The sequence below is a fragment of the Chenopodium quinoa genome, unplaced genomic scaffold (assembly GCF_001683475.1).
Source record: "Chenopodium quinoa cultivar QQ74 unplaced genomic scaffold, ASM168347v1, whole genome shotgun sequence".
NCBI classification, from domain to species: Eukaryota; Viridiplantae; Streptophyta; class Magnoliopsida; order Caryophyllales; family Amaranthaceae; genus Chenopodium; species Chenopodium quinoa.
The window spans coordinates 7,262,861-7,281,427 of NW_018742418.1; the positions used below are offsets into that span (position 1 = coordinate 7,262,861).

The window sequence follows — 18,567 nt, forward strand, 5'->3', positions numbered from 1 at the left end:
GGTGAACATATATTTGTAAAATCATGCCATATCCTTACATACAAAAAAAAAAAAAAAAAAAAAAGTAATAATTGTCATAACGTGACAGCTAATTGCGACCAAAAGGAGTAAAATATATATCGTTGCATGGCCATCTAGTATCAAAGGAGCATCCTATAAACTACAAATCATAAATTAGAATTGGGATGAGGGTGAGGCGCTTATGCATAATCAATTGAAGATCAAAAGTAAATGGAATACAAGGAATAATTTACCAGTATTCAAACCAAAACATGTTTTAATGATCAAGAAGGGTAAATAAAACAGCTTAACTAAAAATTAATCATATTTAGAGGCTCCTAGTTAAATGATTACCTTCCTTAATTGTAATACTTTGACTGAAATTTGAACAGCAAATTTGTCAATTTTAGGAAGTAAAAGATCCTTACATCATGACTAGTGTGTTTACCGTTTAAGGATAAAATTTGATTTTGATATAAACAATATTAAACATTTTTAACCAAACAGCTTTAACATCTGATAATGATTTTCTCCAAAGCTCCAAAACAGGACTTCTATGACAACGCTTGATGAAAGATGCTACTAATGAGTGTTTACTCTGTACTTATGAAATACAAAAGTAGCATATATAAACAGAAACTGCAGAATCACATTACAATCACTAGTTACAACAGCTGAATGGTGGAGCCACAAGGTTCAGCTGTAGTAACCAGTCTAAGAACTTGACCTGTCAAGGCGGTCGGCTAGATTGGATTCTCGTTGGTTAAATTTATGTTCGCTACAATTCCCTTTTTATCTATCTATACTCATATATTAAAATGTGTTCTCGAGTAAATTTAGTTGCCATGTGGTACCATTCCCTAATTCCGAATCATGCATCTACATTTAAAAAATTAGAAATATAATCATTATAGGTCCCGTACATGCAATTTCTAAGTTTGAATGAAAATAGTATAACTATTGGGTATGTAATCGTACGTTATCTCATTTCCAAATTAAATACTACAACTTCAATAATTGAAAGAAATAAATACATACATACATCAATGTCGGTCATAAGATCAGACAATTTGTCCATCCAATGACTTGGTATATCGTCCGAGATCAAAAGCTAGTTTAGGGTTAAAATTGTGTTCAAGAATTTAAATTTTCAGATGGGTTTCAGGTCTAGATAACACTTCATTATATGGGTTACATTTTGAAATTAGTTATAGATTGCCCGCCAACCTTTTGGGGGCCATAGTCATCAAGAATGACAAAATTCCCACAATTTTGATACCAGTTTGGCTAGCAATTATGGCCCAGCCCATTAGATTGAGTTCCAGTTGCAATCCTACCCCAACAAATCAAAAGTGTGTCAATTGGCCCATAGAATCTCATGGAACTTTAGGCCTTTGAAATACTAAAATTGTGTTGAATGTTTCTATAAAACCGACTGTTGTATCACTCAAGAACATCCTCTGCATTTCTTTGTTATTTGATGATAGTGAACTCAATCCATTCAGTGTTTCCCACAAGTTATGTTACTCGGACTTTAATTCATCTCAAGCATCTCATGCCGGATCAAAGATAGTCTGGCATGTATGATAGACTAAACCTAGCACTTGGGCACACACCTGTGTTCTAATAACATTATTCTAGCTTATGACGGAGAATGGATCTTCTCAAGCTATAGGCTACGTTAAAATTTCAGTCACGCAACAACCATTACTAGACAGTAGACACTACTAAGAAAATTTGACAACAAAAACGAATAATCACATGCTTCAGATGTTTAGGTTGGATCATGATGCTGCAAAATTCAGAGATGAGATACCATTTCATCTTTTCATTTGTAACCGAATGGTGTTTGCTGCTTATTATTGCGAGTGATTAGACTTGCAAACCTGCAGGACGATCAGTCCTCACACATGCTCCATGATCTATCCTCCATTGCACCAACAAGAGTTGATGCTAACTTCCCTTTTTCAACAAATTGCATCAGACTTCATACTGGCTGTCTTTGTATTCATTTTCCACAGTAGGAAGTTTTCGATTATTCTAAATACACTACAGCCAGAAACCCCAACGTACAATTCTCAGGTTAAGCTACATTCAACAATTTCCTTATCAAACATGCAATACAAAAATTCATCTTCCATATACACGGAGTAGAGAAAACTTTCCACTATTGACTTCTATATAAGCCAGAAACTCCCACTAACAATTCTTAAGATAAGCTACACTCAATGATTTCCAGTTTCTGCAAAGTCTCCAACAACCATGAAACACACGTACGTATGAATGTATGATCAATCATGTTATGGCTTGACGCTGCAAAGGTGCAAGCCTACAATAACATCATAGAATGACTAAGAATATCTTGTGCAAGGGTGGACTATACCTTGTGATATTCTAGTTTGCTAGTTTTAAATGATCTAGAGAAAGAATTCTAAACAGCAACACACTTTCATTAGTCCTGAAATCTACCAACTAAAAATTATTGGACAATCTAAAATTCTAAATCATGCTTAAAGCTTATTCCTTAATTCCCATACTTTGGGAAGACAAAGTCTAAAAGTAGAGATCCTAAATAAACTATTTCAATAGAGCAACTTCTTCAAAACATGATGTTTAAAATGCAAAGCCGATGGAAAATTTATTAATTCAAACCAAGTTCTGCCAAATTAACAATACAAAGTAACATATACGAATTGATTGGTAGCTGGTTGTATATTATGGTAATGGCCTAATGGGAATTAATGTCCATAATACTGCAATCTATTCCATAACTTGTGTATTTCTTCATAAATGTCTATTGCCACCACCAAGTACAACATCTTATAAATTTGGAGCGAAATAGCATTACCATGGCATTAGACATTAATTTTTCATAAAAATATATACTCTATACAAATAAATCCATTACCATTATCACACCATTTATTACCACTTACCAAACGGGGTAATGAGTTCAACCAAAGATACTCATAGTTCATCAAAGTACAACCCAAAAATAAAACCCATCATCCAAAATATCAAAATTGAAATTTGCACATTAAATTACATAATTAGACAAAATTGATGCATAAATACCAAAATCTATTCAAATTTCTTTCAATTCACAACAGAATTACAGTATATTGCTAACAATTAACCGGTAAAACATGATATAAAACCTCCAAAACCAAAAAATTTACATACCTCCTCATTTTCCTGAATTAGTCCAATGAATCAAAACCCTTTAGAACCAGTTTCTTTAAGAACAACAGGCTTCTGAGCCATAGAAAGACAATACTTAGCAATTTCCCTAAATTTAGGAACACTCCTTAAATCAACTTTAGTCCCATCTTTTAAGGTAATAATAATATCACCCCATTCCCCAATAAACCTAGGAACAACCTGAACATCCTTAATCACATTATAAGAGAAATCACTTCTATCATCTCCAGTTAACCCAGAAATTACAGTAACCCTTAAATTAGTAAACCTGTACCTCAGAAAAAATGCCCTTGAAACTGCTGCTACTGTTAAGGGAAGCCAAAACAGAGTAAAACCCAGAACAAGATTTGCGAGTAAGTCTCCGTAATGTGCACCTCCGTCAAAAAAGATGGTTTCTTGGGTGGTTTTTGAGGTGGGGTCAGTAATGGGTTTGTTGGTTGGAGAGGAGGAGACTTGGATTCGGGTTATGGGCCGGGTTATGGGCTGGGTTGAGAGGGAAGTGGGTTTTGAAGGGTGAGGGAGAAGGTGGTGGTGTTTGATGGTGGAGGGAGGAGAGAGAATGGCGGTAGTTGCGGCGGAGATTGACATGGTTATGGTGGGTTTTAGTGAAGGAAGGAAGTGGATGAGGTTGTGTTTTTTCAAGCATTTTTTTTGGTTTTTTGTGTTTTGTGGATTATGGAGTTTGAGGAATGAATTGACGTGGCTTATGATTAACCAATCAACATGAAGTTTTAAGGTTTGATTTTTTGACGTATTTTTCGAATAAGCCTCGGTTTATCTCCTTTGATAAGCGAAATATGCAAATTAAAAGGTAAATTTGTACTGTTTGTGATAAAACGGCAAACAGCATAAATTGTGCTATTAGTATCATTGTTAATTTTTTTTTTTTAAATAAGAAAAATAGGCAACATTAGGAAACCCTCCCCATAAGGGGGATTCTTAATGCGTCTGAAAAAAGGATAGGAATTAAAGAAGAGTTGTTAAATGGATTAATGTACATACTATCAATAACTAAATGACCCACATTAGCAAATCCGTCTGCCGCTCTATTTGCCTCTCGATAACTATGTCGGATGCTCCACTTGTCGAATTTGCTAAGGAGGTAGCGTAAGTCTGTAATGATATGCTCGAATCTGTCATGGAATTGACCAAGTACCTATAACGGAGTTGATGACTAGTAGATTATCACCTTTGGTGTGAATGTTCTTGATCCCTTTTTCGAGAGCTAGAAGAATGCCTTGGTGAAGTGAAGTAGCTTCTGCTATGAAAACCTTGGTATTGCCAAGATTGAAGGTGCACACTCCAGCAACTGTCCCAGTACTGTCTCTGATGATGATTCCCGCTTGGTAGGCGATCGCACACCTAACAAAAATAAGACCTAACCAGACCTCCTAATTATGTAGTAGGGTAAGTCAGGATCGATCCCACAAAGTGAAGGTTGTTTATTTGTTTAACAATCAACTGACAAAACTAGATAAGAGATAAAATAATAGATTAAAATAACTACGACTACTGAAATATCAAATATGAATCAAATAATAATAAAAACATCTAGAATTAAGCATCACCACTAGCATAATCAATACAAGACAAATTCCTACCCCAACCAATTAATTATATGTTCACTAGGAAAGGTACACCCTATAAAATACCAAAGATCTCTCCCGAGTTGTCAATGACTTCCCTAATTAACAATCAAACCTACTTCCGTGGAATCATGCAAATTAAAGACATTAAGTCCGGCACTCTAACTTCCTAATAATCCGCTCTACCTACTTCCATGGAGAATTTCATACCCTTAATTGATCTATTCAAATCCGTCAAAACCCAACTCCCGTTGCAATCAAGACAATGGAATAATAACAATACCAATCATCCCTAATCTAGTATTGGCATAAGCACAATCAATTAAGCATGAACAATATAAACAATTAATTGAGAATTTAAAAAAATAGATCAAGCATCAATCATGGCTAGGATTCAACCTAACCCTAGAATAATAATCTACACTAACATAATAAAAGAAATTAACATAAAGAAAGAGAAGAAGAAAATATAATACTTGAATTAATAAAATAAAACTAGAGAGAAAACTAGGATTCTAAGGTAATGGGTAATGAGGTTATGAAATAATAAGGCTAAGGAGTATCTATAATAAAGCTAGGAGTTTAGATAGAATTAGGAAACTATCCGGGCTAAATCGTATAGGAGTCTTCTAGGCACAACGTGCCTCCACAAGACACGGGCGTGCCTCGCTACTGCACGCGTAACTTGTCTTAAAACAGTCATAACTTGAGATTCAGAGCTTTGTTTGAGGCGTGTATTATATCATTGGAAAGCTCTTAAAGTCTACTTTCCAATTTGCTAAACACTGAACAACACTAATCTAGTACTCGTATAATGATGGGTTACAACTCATAACACTAATCTAGTACTCGTATAATGATGGGTTACAACTCACAACACTAATCTAGTACTCGTATAATGATGGATTACAACTTACAACACTAATCTAGTACTCGCATAATGATGGGTTACAACTTACAAGTCTTACAACATTATCATCTCTTTGACATGAGACCAAATAATCAAATGAAGTACAAAAAGTACTACTCTGTATGATACTCGTATCTTTAGAGTAGTGTCAAGTTCGGAAAAGAAGGTTGTAGCTTTGCTGAGCCAAGAAAATAGGGCATGTGAAATTGTAGATGGCAAGTAATTAGCCAAACAATTATTCTTATAAACAATAATTCAAAAGCCCAACACTAATTTTAATGCCAATATCAGACTGCACGTTTAATAAATGGCCCAATTATTTTATAAGCCAAGCCTAGCTAATGTTTATTTCAAGCCCAACTAATTACACAAAACCCAGACAAATTAGCTCTTACTAAACTTATTTATCAACAGGAAATGAACAATTTATAATTTTATAGTAGTCTTCCAACCTCATTAACTTACTTGTATCAGACATTTATTATCTTCTGCTTCTTCCTCCCCCCTCTTAGTGTGGTAAAAGAGGCTCGCAAAAGTAAGATAATTTAGATGACCCGATTACATGTCTTTCAACGACCTAACTTTGTATTTACCCAATTTTTAAAATCAATTTTTAAAATCTCGCAACACTTTCACTTTTACATTTACAAATAAACACATTAATTAAGTACATATAACTAATTTGGACTATTATGTAACCAACATTTCTATTGAACAACTCATTATGAAAGAGGAATCTCATACTTTGTAGTACATGGTGCATTTAAGGTTTTATAATTTGTTAATAAATCAAACCTTGATTATGTGTATATAAGTATAGTTAATTGCAACTCACTATAAACCAATGTGAAAAAAGGCAAAAGCTAACGATCATCTCGGGGGCGTTACTTTAACTTTTAGTCCTTTTAAAGTTTAGAGTGTTATTTTAACCGTATATATTATTTATTTTTGTTATATAAACCTTAATTTTTTTATTATTTTATAAAGATTAATAAGAACTTATTAAAAAAAAAGGCAAACGCTAACGATCGTCCCGGGGGCGTTACGTTTGATAAGATAATTAAAAGTAGAAATAATAACTTGAAATAAACATTAATTACATCGATCAACGCGTGATTTTGACATGCATTCTCAAATTAATACCATATTAGAAATATTTTAAAGGGTCATACAACAATTCGGAGACGTTTGTTAGCAAGATTCAGAGTATGTAGAGGGGCTCAAAGGAGTACTTAATTGATTTTTAGGTATCTTAAAGTGGGAGGTATTTAGTAGTTTTTCATAGATAAAAGTATATGTTTGGGTTACACTTAACCACCCCTGACGTAAATGATGGAAGTAATACTTTACAAGGGTTGAGTATGATATGTTCTAGAAACGAGAAGAAATAATCATATTCTTTTGGCTTTACTGCACCAAAGATTATCAGGGAGTAATCATTTGGTTAAAGTTATTGGCACAAATTTTTATAAATATGTTTATCTATACATACAAATTTAGATGACTTTGACTTCATTAGCGTAACACTTAATAAGAAAAAGGATTAATTAACATTTCAATTAATTAAACTGTTGACACAAACTTACCTGAGATATCAACTAACAACCATGATTGGCAGTAATTTTGCCCACCAATTATAATACAAGTAGTAAATCTACTGTAACAAAATATTTATGTGAAAGAAATAACAATAAATCCGGCCATAAGAATTGATCTAGCTTTTAGATCGATCTTGGATTCTTGGCCACTTTACATGTTAATATGTTTTGAAAATTGGTTGTATCCAGCATTCAAATTTCGATTGATTGTTTTTAAATATTTTGTCGTACGTGGAAAAACACATTGAATTTATACATCCACGATATATGTACGATTGACATAAAATATCATGTCGTTTTAATTAGCACTCAGATTCAACTTAAATCAAATATAATGGTAACAATCATACTTTTACAAGAGTTTGACAGACTAAACTTATTGCATATAATACACCCGTTGTATACTTAAAATTCGTGGATAAAAATCAAAACAATAAAGAAAAGGTAAGGAAAAAAAAAGAAAAAAAAAAACCTAGATATTACTTTGTGGAGCTTCCATGTTCTTGCAAGCCCAGGTGCCCACCACATGCAATTGTTGATTATAAAATTTCAATGATCCACCAACATGCCAGGATTTGTTTCCTAGAGCATTTGCAAAAATCTTCAATAAAATCCATAGTAATCTTCATTAGGTAATTAATTAATTCCAATTAAACCACTAACCACGTGGCCACTTATAGGGCATCTGGATTTATTTTGTAAAGATTTTTTTACTTAATCTTTCGCTACTTTATGTATGTCGATCGATTCAAAATTAATATTATACAATAAAAAAATTCACTATTAAGATCATGTTGTTTGACATCTAAATAAACACTCAAAATGCCAAAATTTCCATCCATCTTCCTGCTAATTAAGAAGTTAATCTTTGTACTTTTGCACATGATCCCATGTTTTATTCTTAATTAACTAATGCCCAAAAAACTTGGCCTATTATTAAGTAGATCACTTACTGGATTAATGTGCCCTTATATTTGGGGAATGATCTTACAATGGTTGTATTAATTAATAGATCATCTTCAATCTAGTTATCTGCCTAGGACAGGTAGTACTTCCAATTGCAAATCTTTATATAAAAATTATTCGGTTACCTCTCAATTGATTAAATTATGATACTCCATAATATGCTTTGGTCATTAGATGCAACTATTACTTTGTTATTTTTTAAACGGTGAAGATGAGTTCATATATAGTTAGGACCAATAAGTTCAGAAAAATAGCTAATGTGATTATGAAACAATAAATTCAAAATAAGATCAAGGGAAAAAAAAAAAAAAAAGATTTTATGAAGGGCTAATTAATGTTTTTGTTTGTTTTTTTTTTTTCATTTGATTGCAGATAGGGAGGATTCAAGTGAACGGTACATAACGAATTAAAGATATATATAGCTTTCTAACAAGTAGTGTTGTACTTAGTGTACAAGTTAGGGTTATGTAAAATGAGAGGAAATGATGGGCATGTCTTATCACTTTTAAAAAATTTGTTAATGTTAGGATACATTCTACTATAAATAAATTACTCCGTAGATGAATTGATATGATCGAGTAACTACACTAGCTATACATGTTTGAATTTTCGTGCACTAGCTAGTGGATTATGTAAGAGTTTGTAAGAACTACAAGCAATTGCTTACTAGATCATTTTTTATGGATTAAGATCGATGTATTATATTGTCGTTTCCTAACTATTATGCACAAAATTGTAATACAACAGTGTGGAGGTGGCTATAAACCTTCGATTAGGCTCTTAAATAAGAGAAGGTGAGAGCTCCCTTAAATTGTGTCATTTTGTCTAGAACTCCCTTAGCTAGAGGTCGTTCAATGCATGTGATATGTTAGGAATTGAATTGGTCCTTGATAATTAGTTGGAGATTCAATTTTTTTTAAATTATAAGAAATTTACCACAATATATCCATACATATGTGCAGGGTCAGCTAGTGGGCTATGCAAACAGCCCAACAACACAGTAGCTCATTTTATTTGGGGCCTTAAGATCTGAAATTTCAGATAGTGTATATATATATATATATATCTTAAGGAGGTTAAGTTGTTGAACAAGAAGTTGGCTTAGTTGGTAGTGCATTTAATCTGTTGGGTGTCCCCCATCCACCAAGTTATTGTTTGAATCCTTTCCCCTTCACTTTTTAGCTTAGTTTTGATAATTTTAATCTCTGACTTAGTTTTTTTTTCAATTTTTTTTTTGCTGTTTATACCCTTTGATAATTTTCACCTATTTAGCTGTATTATTTTAAATTTTAAGTTGATAAAAATGTAGCAATCAAAGTTTCATATTTTTTTTATAGCACAGGGCCTCCAAAAAGTTTAAGATGGCCCTGCATATTTGATGTCTCTGTAACTTAACAAAATTATAAGACTACTTTAATAAATAAATAAATAAATAAATAAAAAGGTAAATAATATAGCAATAAGCAATTTGTGTAGAATTTTATTCATAATTAACATAACACTACATATGTGGAAGATAGTTAACCTACTCACAGTTTGCAAATCATGCACATTAATCGCTTTAATGTAATTAGAACAATGTATCTATATGATCTTGATCACATCAATATAACATACAAAAACTTGTTTAAACAAATTCAATATGATTTAAGTTTTGAAATGTGTATTAACTTGACTTATATAGTTTATACAAAATTGAAACTAACTTAAATGAGTAGACTTGCAATCATAATCCCAAAAAATTCAATCAATATATATATATATATATATATATATATATATATATATATATCCAAATGGAGTATGGCCCATATGTTTATAAATGAAAGTTCATAACATGGCTTGATTTCCTCCACATCAAAGGGTTTATATTTGAGCCTTCATCTCTTGATCGATCTTGCAAGACTTTGTTGGATGACAAGATTCCTCTTCTTGAATATGGTGGATGACAGTAGGGCCATTTGATTAATATTTGACATCACCATACTCTAATGAACAGGAATTGCAACAAAGACTTCATCAGTAAAAATCATCCAAGTGCACCAAAATAATAATAATAACGTACCAATTCAAATTCCCATCAATTGTTATGACTTTTATATTTGATATAATAAATTAAAGTTTAGGCTTTATTCACTTCACCTTATTTTTCTTTACATGTCTAAGAAGCTCTAATAATATAATTTAGGAATAATATAATTTCATGGTTTGGCTAATAAGTTTAGGATTATGAGTTAGGACTCTATTCTACCCTCACCTTATGTTCGGGTAATTTAAGTATAATAAGATCAAGATAGTTTTCTTTCAAAAGAAAAAAAAAAAAAAAGATCCCAGATAAGTTTAGAACTAATAAGCTCAAATTATATATGTTTAATTAAACCTAATAAGTTAAAGTCGGGTGAGACAATATATGCTTTGGTTTATTAAGTTCATATAATGATTGGCATACTTAATTTTTTTTTTCCTCCCAACTTTGAGTATTAATATCTTTAATTACGTATTAAAGCTTATTTTGTTCACCTTATTTTCACTTATTTCAGCTCAGAAAAGTTCAGTTAAGTTCAGATAGTCCAGATAAGTTCATATAAGATAAATTCTGGAAAAATAAATTTTGATAAAGGTTGCCCAAAATATAAATTACAACTAAAATAAGTTTTAATAAGTTCAAAATAATTTCAAATAAGTTCAGATAAATATCATGTAAATAGAACACACTAAAAACTTGAAATTACAATAATATACATTAAGATAAATCCGATAAAAATTAATTAACATTTTATTTTATATAATAGCGAAAAAATATGGTCAAAGTTAAAAAAAAGTCACACATGACTATTATTATGGAATGAAGGTAGTAATGTTTAAGTATTGTAAAAAGCAAGATGACTTAAATGTATTATTATAGATGAAGGGTACACTAGGTGAATATTGTTGAATCACCTAACAATTTTTTACAATGTTAATGATTACAAAGTATGTAAGCTTTTAGAGCTTCTCTTCCCTTTCGATTTTTGGAGATTTTGAGATTGGGATCGATTCTCATCACATACCCTTATATGCCCGTGATTCTCTAAAAAAAATATTTAAGCTTTATAATTATATAAATTATATACTTTATACAATACACCCGTTATACATGTATATATTTCCGTATGAATTTTCCTTTCACCCTACTCCGTATATTTTTACTTCACTATAGAAAAACTCAAAAAATACCAAGGGGGAAAATGAAAAAATTAAAAAGCTTTCATAACCTTTCATTGTCAAAATAAAGAGAGCCAACGTCCTCATCACGAAAGCGACTCTTTCCCACTCTTTGTCTGTTTTCTTCCCCCTGATTTCCCCCCATCCTTCTTCTTGTCGTTTTCCTCCCTTGGAACGTGTGCTTGATACTCTTTCTTATTTTTATTTAGAAAAAAAAAACCACTTTCTTTATAAAAAATTATTTTTCAAAATTTTTTTAAAGAATTTACTACTCGTAGTACAATAATTGTTTATTTATTTATTCACTAACTTCAAGAAGTTCAAGTAGATTTTATTCACGCTCTCCTATGGCCATAAAAAGGTTAATTACATGAAGAAAACATGCAGTGATTGATGCAATCATCATTTTTGATCATTACCTACTTTTTTGCCACCTTATTTATAAAAGTTACTCCGTTTTGAGTAATGAGTATGACCAATGCAAATTATTAAATTATATAAATTCCATTTTTATAAAAACTTATAACAACTCTAATATTTAAAGGTGATAATTTGACCATGACATTCTAATCTTGTCCAATATGCAATCCATTGAAATTGAACTTTTAAAGTATGATGATGAATGATGATGAATTAATGATTGTTATAGGGTTAATGAAAATAAATATAATACTATGTAACATCATTTAATATTATACAATTTATTGATGGAAGACTTTAACAAGATTTGTATGTATGAAATGGATTGAGTTAAATTAAGCAGTCAATAATTAGCTTATTAATTTGCTTGAAGTTATTAGTTAAACTTATTTTATCTTGATAAAAGTTATTTTGTCAAAAATGAACTCTTTTGTTTGCATGAAATAGTCTAGTTCAAACTTATATGTAATGATTCAAAATATAAAGCCTAGTGATTGTAATTTTGTGATCTGAAATAGTTAAATGTTATAGGAAACAGGTTACAATAATCCTATTGTACATGTATAATTGTTATGAAGATATAAATAATAGAAAGTTAGAGTTATGAACATTTAACTATATTTGAGACATTGAGACATAAAGGAATGATCTTGGTTTTCTAATCAAGGCCTTCTCCCTTCTCATGAAAGAAGAAGGGAAATTAACATTCTAATCAAGGCCAAGGTTAGTTATCTCTTCTCACTCTACTATATTATTTTGTGAATAAGTAAGCATGTGATCTGAGATAGTCATTAAACTAATCATATTAAATAGGGAAACGTAACGTATCGTATTTGTTTCACCTTCATTATATTTAATTATGTATAAATTAAAATTAACTTATCTTCATATTGGCTTAATACTAGTATTTTAATTTATACATAATTAAATAAAATGAAACCTTTGTTGCAAATAGGAAACCTAGAGATGGTGGAGGTGGAAAATGTACGAGAGATCAAAATTTATATGTACATATATATAAAAAAAAATCTACAAATTTGATTTAAGATTTAGAAAAACGTACCCTTTATTACTTTCTTCTAAGAGATCTAAAGTAACAAAAAGTAGCCATTTAACATGATATTTTGAATAATATACATCAAAAATAAAAGTAGCCATTAAACAAGAGAAGAAAAAAAAAAAGAAAAAAAAAAAGAGAAATGAAAGTACTATGTCAAATTTTAGTAACTTAATTTTCTTGTGAGATCATAAACCAAAATATTTGCTCCCAAACAAAAGGGAAAAAAAAAAATTCATAATTAAAAATAAAAGAACACTTAATTAAAATTTTGTTGGTCAATCCAAGGCCAAAACCCAGTTTGATCATCAATGCCACAAAACATGCTAGTAAAGGTCTCTTCTTTGACTGATGGTGGTTGTTGTTGTGGGCTTTGGAAGAGTACTTGGGCCACAGGGGGCCCATTGGGCCTCATCGAGGACGGTGGGAAGAAGGTTCTTCTGGAGGCGGTGGCCGTGGCGGCGGCAGCCGTGGTAGTTGGATGGGCTGAAAGATCTAGTGTACTTTCAATTGTTGTTGTTGTAGGAGTTCTTGAAATATCCAACTTTATATCAGAACTATTTTCACTCCTATTGCTACTTGATCCTTCTGTCTCCTTGTTCAAGTTGATTGACTCTGTTGGCTCTCTATTTTTTAGCGCCAATATCTACGCATTCGCAAATTACATGAAATTATTTACAAATTATAATACACATTTAATTTTACTAACAAACTAAATCATAATACAAGTAATAATAATAGGAAAACCCCACAATTCTGAAATAAGCAAATGAGATGGAAAATGTAATGTAGATTTTTGTAAAGCATAGCAAAGACATTTATTAAATATAAGCATTAATTATAACAAATTGATTTTTTTTTTCCCTTCTTTTCATATATACAGTAATAACATGATCAATCAATCAACCTAATCCCAAAAGGTAACCCATAAAAAAAAAAATTGACAAAGAAAGAAATAATGATGATATACAATCTTTATAAAAAAGCAATAAAATTATTGAATTAAATGAAGAAGCACAAGTTTCCCATAATCAAAACACTTGAAAATAAAAGTGACAAAAAACATTGAAATCCAAATAATTAAAATTAAAAAAAATTACCTCAGATTGGAGTTTTTGATTTTGAGCAAGAAGAAGATCATTATCAGCTTTAAGAGCATCAAATTGCCTCTTAAGAAGATCATAATCTTTCTCTAATTGCTTAGTCTTCCACCTTGCTCTTCTATTTTGAAACCAAATAGCAATTTGTCTTGGTTGTAATCCAAGTGCTTTAGCTAATTGCATTTTTCTTTCAGGCTCTAATTTATTACCCAATTCAAAATTCTTTTCAAGGGTTTTCACTTGTTCCATATTTAATCTCCTCTTTTTCTCCCCTGCTCCTCCTAATTGTGACCCATCATCTGATAATTCATCCTCTCCTACATTGTTGTTATTATTGTGGTGGTGGTTGTTGTTTCCATTTCCGTCTTCGTTGTTGCACATATCGATCCCTGTAAACGACATCGATCTCTTCCCTAACATAGGTGCAATCCCTCCTGGACCAACTGCACACCAAAAATTTTTACACATCTACGATTAGTATACTCGTTCACTTCATTTCACAAAAGTTAATTCTACATGTTATTTGCAACGATTAGACATTTTTTACCCACATTTTATGTCAATCGTTGCAAATAATATGAAACGAAGGTGGTAATTAAGTTACACCAAAGATAAAAAGATCGGGATTCTCTCTAGTAACTAGACAGTATATTTTAAAAAAGTTACTTTTATATATTTCTTTTTAATCTAGTAAGTTGAGAGAATCCTTGAAAACAATACTGATAGAATATATAAACTAATATTGTGTCTCAAGTATCAGCTTAAACTAATTTAATGGTTGAGGTGCAGAATTAGTTTATTTACTCTATCAGATACATCAAGTGGATAGATAGACAGACAGATAGAAAGAATTATCGAGAATACTTAAAAGAGAGAGAGAGAGTGTATACCATGAAAGTCTTGAGGAAGGATAGAGGAGAGAGAAGGAGGAGGATGATTGTCATTATCATTTTGAGTTTGAAGCATGAAATTAGCTGGGAAGAAAGCCATCCCAGTACAAGTAGTACTCATGACCTACACCGGACCTTGTTCGGCCGGCCGGCTATCTAAACCTGCTTAATTAGCCAGTGTAGACACCAAATCGTGGCTTGAAGAATTAAGCTCAGCTAAACTTATAATCTGATCTTCATGTTGAATGAAATTATCGTAGCAAAGGCAACACCCTAGAGTAAAGAATAAGTTTCGCTTAGCTCTACTATACTTAGAAGAGAGAGAATTTGGTGTATGATAAAATTATAATGCTAAGTTTTTTTTTTTATTTATTTTTGTTAGGAATAATGAAAAATAAAAATGGAGACTATATACTATACAAGGTTATTTTTGTAGAAAATATGGTACACTGTTTGTTAATATGATGGATGGTTTATATACCTTACTAGCTTGCTCTTCATAAGATGAGCTTTTTTTTTTTTTTTTGGAAGAGAGAGAAAAGAGGGGAGAGAAAAGGTGGCCACTTTATGGTGGCTTCATATTAGAATCCTTTTTATATTTGATAAGGTTTTTTTTTATTTAATTTTATTACAAAGTTGGGAATATGCTTATTTAATTAATTGATTGATTAATTAAATCTTGCATTTGTATAAACAAATTAAATTACTAGTAGTAGTACGTTAATTGGGTAGATTTCAACGTAGAATGTCCTGATCTTATGTAGAATTTGTCAACTATGTGGGCGTATTTAGTTTAAAACTATTTTTACTAAATAGTGAATTATTTTACTGCCTTCGATCAGATTAATATTCTTGTGAGATTAAGGCAATTTACTGCCTTCTATCAGACTAATATTCTTGTGAGATTGAGGTAACTTTTCTGTATTCTTTTTAAGCGTAATTTATTTTTAGTATTCTATATTAGGTTATTGTTAAATTATCTTACATGTTAAAAATTTGCATTGTTATTGGATATATAGGTGTCATTTGTTACATAGCTAGTCGGTCGACATATTATTATATTAGGATCTAGCAGGAACAATCAAACAATAGATCTTCTATCAAACTGACGACATTATATGTAGATGAAATGCCTTGATAGTTCATTAGTTTTGGTGGTGTAATTACTACTCACTAGTCGATTCCTTTATTATAATACAAAGTCTATAGAGTAATAACATAACTTCATTCATAATTTTTGTAATGCTTTCAAATAAAATTTCATTTTGAATATAGCAAGCAAGGGGATAATTTAATAAATTTCGCTCGCTCTATCTTCGATCCATTTATTTGCTTTATAAGAAAATGACAAAATTTTTAAGAAGGGTGTAAAATTAGAGCTTCAAAAGTGTAGGTGTATTTTTCAGTCTATCTTATTTAAAAAATAATAATAATAATAAAAAAAAACATTATTAAAAGAATGGAGCATGTAATTTGAGGCATAAAAAAATTAATTAAAATGAAACAAGTAATTTAAGATGGAGATATAATTAAATTACTACTAGATCATATAAAAATTACCGAGTATGATACAATTATAAATTTCGCCATGAGTAAAATATGCTGATTATTAACTTAGGCAATCATAATACTTCAGAAAAGTACAACAATTAACAAATCTTATTGGGCAGAACATTACTTGTTACTTGAGTAATAAATTAAAACATTAAAGTTGATGTAAAGTCAACAACTAGGAATTATTTAGTGATTAATGCTATTTAATGATTGTTTCGGTTGAAAACAATGGGACCTTGCCGAAGGTCCGATGAAGTGGTGAAGACTAGATTCGATCCAAGAAATGTTGGGCCGAAGGTTTCCTGCACAGTAAACACACGTAAACTAGCCTCGGGGGTGTTGCCGAGGAAGGCCCCTCCGATGCTAAAGTCAGTACAGTGCGTAGAAAGAGAACACTATGCAAGAGAATTAATTGCTTGAGGCTTTGCTTGAATGAATGTACAAATGTAATATTGATGGCTTTTATACCTCTGCATACATGGAGAAGTTGGGCCTTAGCCCAATTGGCTTGCCTTGAGGACTGATCTTTGACTTTAGCACAATTGGAGAGATGAACCTTGACCTTGGGCTTTTAATTGGATCATTTAATGCCTAAGCCCAATTGGACTAAATTGGACCCAAACAACTTGCCCCCCAGACCCGATTTGGAAGGATGACGGGTCGGGTTTGATTTAATCAGAAAAGGAGGGAAGTGAATGATTTAATTAATCCAAAAATTTGAATTTAAACCGTAATTAATGAGATAACCACAGTTAAGGCGGATAATTGCGGAAGTTGGACGGATAATGGGCAGTTTAATCGCAAGGTCGTGTGTTTAACGGTTACTTAGTGGGTATTTAAGAGAAATTGAAACGCGGACTCCCCGTATTCCCATTTCTGGAGATATAATCAGAGGCGCGTCATCTCTCCTCACTTATTCACCAACACAAACCCAGAATTCTCGAGAGAACCCAAGAACCCGCATCAAAACTTCGCAAATACCCCGAGCATTAAGCTTAGAAACTGAGACTTGCCACTACCAATTCGTAAATCGGCAACTTTCGCTTCAGATTAAGGTAAATTCCTTTGATTTTAGTTTATTTTTCTTCGAATTCGAACTCCTTCCCTTTTTTTTTCGACTTTTTTCTTCGAAATTATCAATGGCGAGAGGAGTTAGGGGTAGAGCCCGTGCTCCAAGAAGAGCAAGGCCAATTCCCGATCCTAGGAACAGGATTGGGACCTGGAATGGACAAAGAGCAGAGTCTGACCCTGCTGAAGGGATTAGGGCGACTCCAATTTCCTCGGCTCCTCCTCAGAGAACGGAGGGGCCGAGCGCTTCTAGGCGGGACGATGAAGTTCCCGCTGTCCTTTGGGATATCCTCCCCGGGTTTTCAGAGTGGGAGGATGCCGAAGTAGCTTCGGCCATGATAAAGAACCGCCCCTACTCATGGTGGGTGGAGAATGCCGAACAATATCGGTTTGCCGAACAAATTGAGTTGCATTACGGCATCCTTGAAGCTGATGGGTATTGGTGCCGAATGCCCGTGGCATCCGATAGAATCCATCGTCCACCCCCGGGGTATGTGGGGGTGTACACAAGACAACTTCAGTATGGGCTGAGGTTCCCTTTGGACGTATTCGTCCGAGACTTGCTGATCCATTACAATATTTCCCTATGTCAGCTAACTCCTACTAGCATCCGAAGGGTGATGACATACTTATGGGTCTGCAAGTTCTTCAAGTATGTGTCGAACCTGCACTGCTTCAAAAAGCTTCATCGGCTAGTGCCAAATATTCAAAGTGGGCACGGAAGTCATGGTTCTGGGTGGTACCGGATTGAGTCTCGGCCCCAGTACCTAACCATGTGGCCGAACGACTCTTCAGACAAGGACTGGAGAGGTCAATGGATTTGGGTTAGGGCACCCACGAACCCGGGCCACCCTTGCGTCTTCAGCGCTCCCCGGTACCTTGCTGAGCCTGATCCCGACATGGGAAGTCTAGGTCCCCCCGCAGATAACGGCCCAGATCCGAACCTTAATCAACAGAATATCTTCGGCAAGCTGCCGAACCGGGGGGGGGGGGCAGCGGCCGAATGCAGCATA

At 32.6% G+C, this 18,567-nt stretch overlaps 2 protein-coding genes across 2 annotated transcripts; both read right to left on the reverse strand.

Annotated features, from left to right (window-relative positions):
- Positions 1-3,060: 3,060 nt before the first annotated feature.
- Positions 3,061-4,073, reverse strand: LOC110712183. Its single transcript, XM_021890640.1, has one exon. The coding sequence runs from the start codon at positions 3,787-3,789 to the stop codon at positions 3,214-3,216; it is 576 nt and encodes a 191-aa protein (XP_021746332.1). The 5' UTR covers positions 3,790-4,073; the 3' UTR covers positions 3,061-3,213.
- A 9,018-nt stretch (positions 4,074-13,091) lies between these two features.
- LOC110712195 (homeobox-leucine zipper protein ATHB-13-like) lies at positions 13,092-15,753 on the reverse strand. The gene is made up of 3 exons (XM_021890652.1): positions 14,933-15,753; positions 14,043-14,485; positions 13,092-13,588 (listed from the first exon to the last, which is right to left on the reverse strand). The coding sequence occupies exons 1-3, from the start codon at positions 15,051-15,053 to the stop codon at positions 13,202-13,204; spliced, it is 951 nt and encodes a 316-aa protein (XP_021746344.1). The 5' UTR covers positions 15,054-15,753; the 3' UTR covers positions 13,092-13,201.
- Positions 15,754-18,567: the final 2,814 nt, after the last annotated feature.